Source organism: Carlito syrichta, unplaced genomic scaffold (genome assembly GCF_000164805.1).
Source record: "Carlito syrichta isolate Samal-C Ts95f unplaced genomic scaffold, Tarsius_syrichta-2.0.1 Scaffold109679, whole genome shotgun sequence".
Lineage (NCBI taxonomy): Eukaryota > Metazoa > Chordata > Mammalia > Primates > Tarsiidae > Carlito > Carlito syrichta.
In genome coordinates, this window is record NW_007053775.1 from 79,483 (window position 1) to 83,283 (window position 3,801).

The following is a 3,801-nucleotide window of genomic DNA, read 5'->3' on the forward strand; positions in this document are numbered from 1 at the left end:
AAAAAAAAAAAAAAAAAGGAAGGCTGAGGGGAAGGAAGAAAAATACCTGGCATGGTGCCAGGCACACAGTAGGCACCTTATCAAGGAGAGGCTCCCTCCCCAGTCAATGCCTTCCCAACGCCAGACACTGGGCATGGGCCCACGCTGGATGCCTTCCTTCCCTCCAGGAAACTCCCCGTCCCGGCCCCTCCCTCCCTTGTCCAGCCTAGCCTGGCAGCCTCTAGGCTACTCCCCTCCCACTGGCTACTCCCCTCCCACAGTTCTGGATGCTGATCCTGGCCACCACCATCCCCATCCCTGCTGGATACTTCATGCCCATTTTTATCTTTGGTGAGTCTGGGGTCCTGAGGGACTGAGGCTTGAAGTTAGTGGGGGCAGGGGTGGTATTGAGGTCAGTCCCAGGGAGGGAGGGCTGTGGGGGCCGGGTCAGCCCAGGTCCCCCCTTCACCCTGAGTCTGTGGCCAGGAGCCGCCATCGGGCGCCTCTTGGGGGAGGCCCTCTCTGTCGCCTTCCCCGAAGGCATCGTGGCCGGAGGGGTCGTCAATCCCATCATGCCTGGGGGGTATGCCCTGGCAGGTGAGTGGGTCGGGGCCCCCTGGGAGGACAAACACTGTGGGGCTGGGCTGGACTGGAGAATCGGCTGGTGGTTCTGCAGGGCATGGAGGGGCCACTGAGCTGCCCCGAGAGCCCCGACCTTCACAGAGGCTGTCCCTCCCTGAACCGCCCCACCCCTGAGCCCCCCCACTGTTCTTAGGTCCGGTCTGGTCCCGCGTCCCCCAAGCCTCCCTCACCTCCTCCTCTCACCAAGCCCAGGCACCAGGGCACGTCCAGCAGTGGTCAGTGTGTGGCCCGTGCACAATTCCCACTCCAGTCTCAGATGCAGCTATGCCAGCCCTGCCCTCCGGGTGAGGCTGGCCCCCGGCTGAGCCACCACACCTGCAGGGGCTGCAGCCTTCTCGGGGGCAGTGACACACACCATCTCCACGGCCCTGCTGGCCTTTGAGCTGACTGGTCAGATCGTGCACGCACTGCCCGTGCTGATGGCGGTGCTGGCCGCCAATGCCATCGCCCAGAACTGCCAGCCCTCTTTCTACGACGGCACCATCATCGTCAAGAAGCTGCCATACCTGCCACGGATCCTGGGCCGCAACATCGGGTGAGCAGTGCCCACTTCAGGCTGCTGACGGCATGGCGGGGTCTGGGCGGGCTGGGGGTGGAGGGCCCCTCCAAAATGGGATGCCACTGCAGCTGACCTTGGACGTGGGGTGGAGGGAGGGACTGATGGCAGCACAGCTGTCCTCCGGTCTCCACTCTCCAGGGGGCCCTGCGTGACCTTGGGCAAGTCTTTGGCCTCCGCAGCCTTCCCTGTCTTTCTGGTCATCCGCTGGTCTCTTAGTGGGAGGATGATTGTTACCCCATTGACTGGATGAGGAAACTGGGGCTCAGAGAGGTGCTGTGTCTCACTCCAGGTGACATGGAGAGTCACCAGATCCAGGAGGTCCCTCACCCTATTCCTGCCATCCTTGTGGGCCTTTGGGAGCTGGGAGTGGAACCAGAAGGGAACCAGGTTTTGAGGTCCTCGCTGGGCTAGGGCCCAAAGCAGCTTCCAGCCCAAGAAACAGGACTGGGAGGCTCTGAGAGTGCCCGGGTCCAAGGCTCAGCTCCGAACATGCACAAGCTGCCATCTTGCTCCAGACCTCAGTTTCCCCATCTCTAAAATGGGTGGTGTTTTGGGGTTTTTTTTGAGTCAGAGTCTCTGTCACCCAGGCTGTCTCGGCTACCACAGCCTCATCCTGCTGGGCTCAGGCGACCCTTCTGCTTCAGCCTTTCAAGTAGCTGGAAATATAGGCGTGTACCACCATGCCCAGCTAATTTTTTTTACTTATTTTAAGACAAGATCTTGCCGTGTTGCCCAGGCTAGTCTTGAACCTGTGCATTCAGGCAATCCTCTCGCCTGAGTCTTCCAAAGTGCTGGAATTACAGGCGTGAGCCACCGCACCCAGCGTTTTTTGTTTGTTTTGAGACATGGTCTCACTCTGTCGCCCAGGCAGGAGTGAGTGCATGATCCTGGTTCACTGCAGCCTCTACCTCCTGACCTCAAGTGACCCTCCAACTCAGCCTCTCAAGTAGCTGGGACTACAGGCACGCATCACCATAGCCCGGCTATTTTTAATTTTTTTTTTTTTTTGGTAGCAATAAGGTCTCATTATGTTGCATAGGCTGATCTCGAACTCCTGGCTTCAAGCGATCCTCTCACCTCGGCCTCTCAAAGTGCTGGGATTACAGGTGTGAGCCACTGTGCCCAGCCTCCCCCTGTAGTTTTTACCCTTTAAAGTATTTTTTTTTTTTTTGAGTTGGAGTCTCACTCAGTCGCCCAGACTGGAGTGCAGTGGCCACTCCCAGCCACCGCAGCCTCGACCTGCTGGGCTCCGGCGATCCTTCTGCCTCAGCCTCCCAAGTAGCTGGAACTACAGGCGCGCGCTACCACGCCCGGCTAATTTTTGATTTGTTGTAGAGATGAGGTCTCGCCAAGTTGCCCAGGCGGGTCTCGAACCCGCAGGCTCAGGCAATCCACTCACCTCAGCCTCCCAAGGCGCGGGATTACAGGTTGAGCCACCGAGCCCGGCTGTTTTTTTGTTTTTTTCCATGTAGCTTTTCTTCAGGTGAAATTCTCCAGGCCAGGCTGCTGGATAAAGCAGACCAAAGCGGAAGTGGTCTGGGGGAAACGGAGGCCAGTGGGATGGGAATGAAGCACTGGGCCCCCCAAAGAGTGATCGCCAGGCTCCTCCCCACCGTGGGGTTCTCGGGGTCACTCATTCCAGGGTCCCAGGTTCCAGTAAAGCTCCCCTCACGTGCCCTGCCGGTCTGGGCTCTGCCACCTTGCCTCCGGGACGTGACGGGGGTGTTGCTCTGCTCCAGCTCCCACCGCGTGATTGTGGAGCACTTCATGAACGGCGCTGTCACCACGCTGGCCAAGGACACGCCGCTGGAGGAGGTGGCTGAGGTCGTGACCTCCACAGATGTGGCCGAGTACGCCTTGGTGGAGAGCACAGGTGCCAGCAGGAAGGGAGGAGGAGGCTGGGGGGTGGGCGGATTCCTCTGCCTTCCTCTTGGTCCCCCCAGAGTCAGGCCCAGGAAGGGGTGAGCAGGGCATGGGGCTGTCGGGCAGACCCGAGTCTGAATTCAGGCTCTGTGAGGTGGCCGCTGTGTGACCTTGGGCAAGTCACCTCATCTCTCTGAGCCTCCGTTTCTGCATTGGTAAAATGGAAACAATAACTGCCAGACCTGGGGGTGACTGGCATGTCTGGAGTGACGAGAGGGTGCTCGCGAGGCGCTCCTGGATGGCTCTTGGGGTCCTAGCAGCCAGGCCCAATGTGTGGGAGCACCTGTGGGCCTTCCAGAACCTCTCCCTCCTCTCAGTCGAGGCACCCCTCAGCATTCTCCACCTGAGTCCCCTCCCCCAATCCCTGTTGTCATGAGAAAAGGGTCTTTTTTTTTATTTTTATTTTTGAGTTGGAGTCTCACTCTATCACCCAGGCTGGGCTCAACCTACCAGGCTCAGGCAATCCTTCTGCCTCAGCCTTCCAAGTAGCTGGAACCACAGACACGTGCCACCACGCCTGGCTAATTTTTTGATTTATTAAAAATGAGGTCTTACCATGTTGCCCAGGCTGGTCTCAAACCCCCGGACTCAAGCAATCCTCTCGCCTCCACCTCCCAAAGTGCTGAGATTATAGGTGTAAGCCACCACGCCGGGCTGAGAAAAACATCTTTTTTGTTGTTGTTGTTGAGTTGGAGTCT

The 3,801-nt window shown here is 58.6% G+C and overlaps 1 protein-coding gene across 2 annotated transcripts in view; it reads left to right on the forward strand.

Annotated features, from left to right (window-relative positions):
• CLCNKA (chloride voltage-gated channel Ka) overlaps nt 1-3,801 on the forward strand; it is a 15,574-nt gene that overhangs the window by 8,500 nt on the left and 3,273 nt on the right. For both annotated transcript variants that reach the window (XM_008068875.1, XM_008068882.1), the window contains 4 exons: nt 261-330; nt 466-576; nt 943-1,156; nt 2,920-3,053. In XM_008068875.1, the coding sequence (XP_008067066.1) occupies nt 261-330; nt 466-576; nt 943-1,156; nt 2,920-3,053 (529 nt within the window). The remainder of the gene's footprint in view (nt 1-260; nt 331-465; nt 577-942; nt 1,157-2,919; nt 3,054-3,801) is intronic.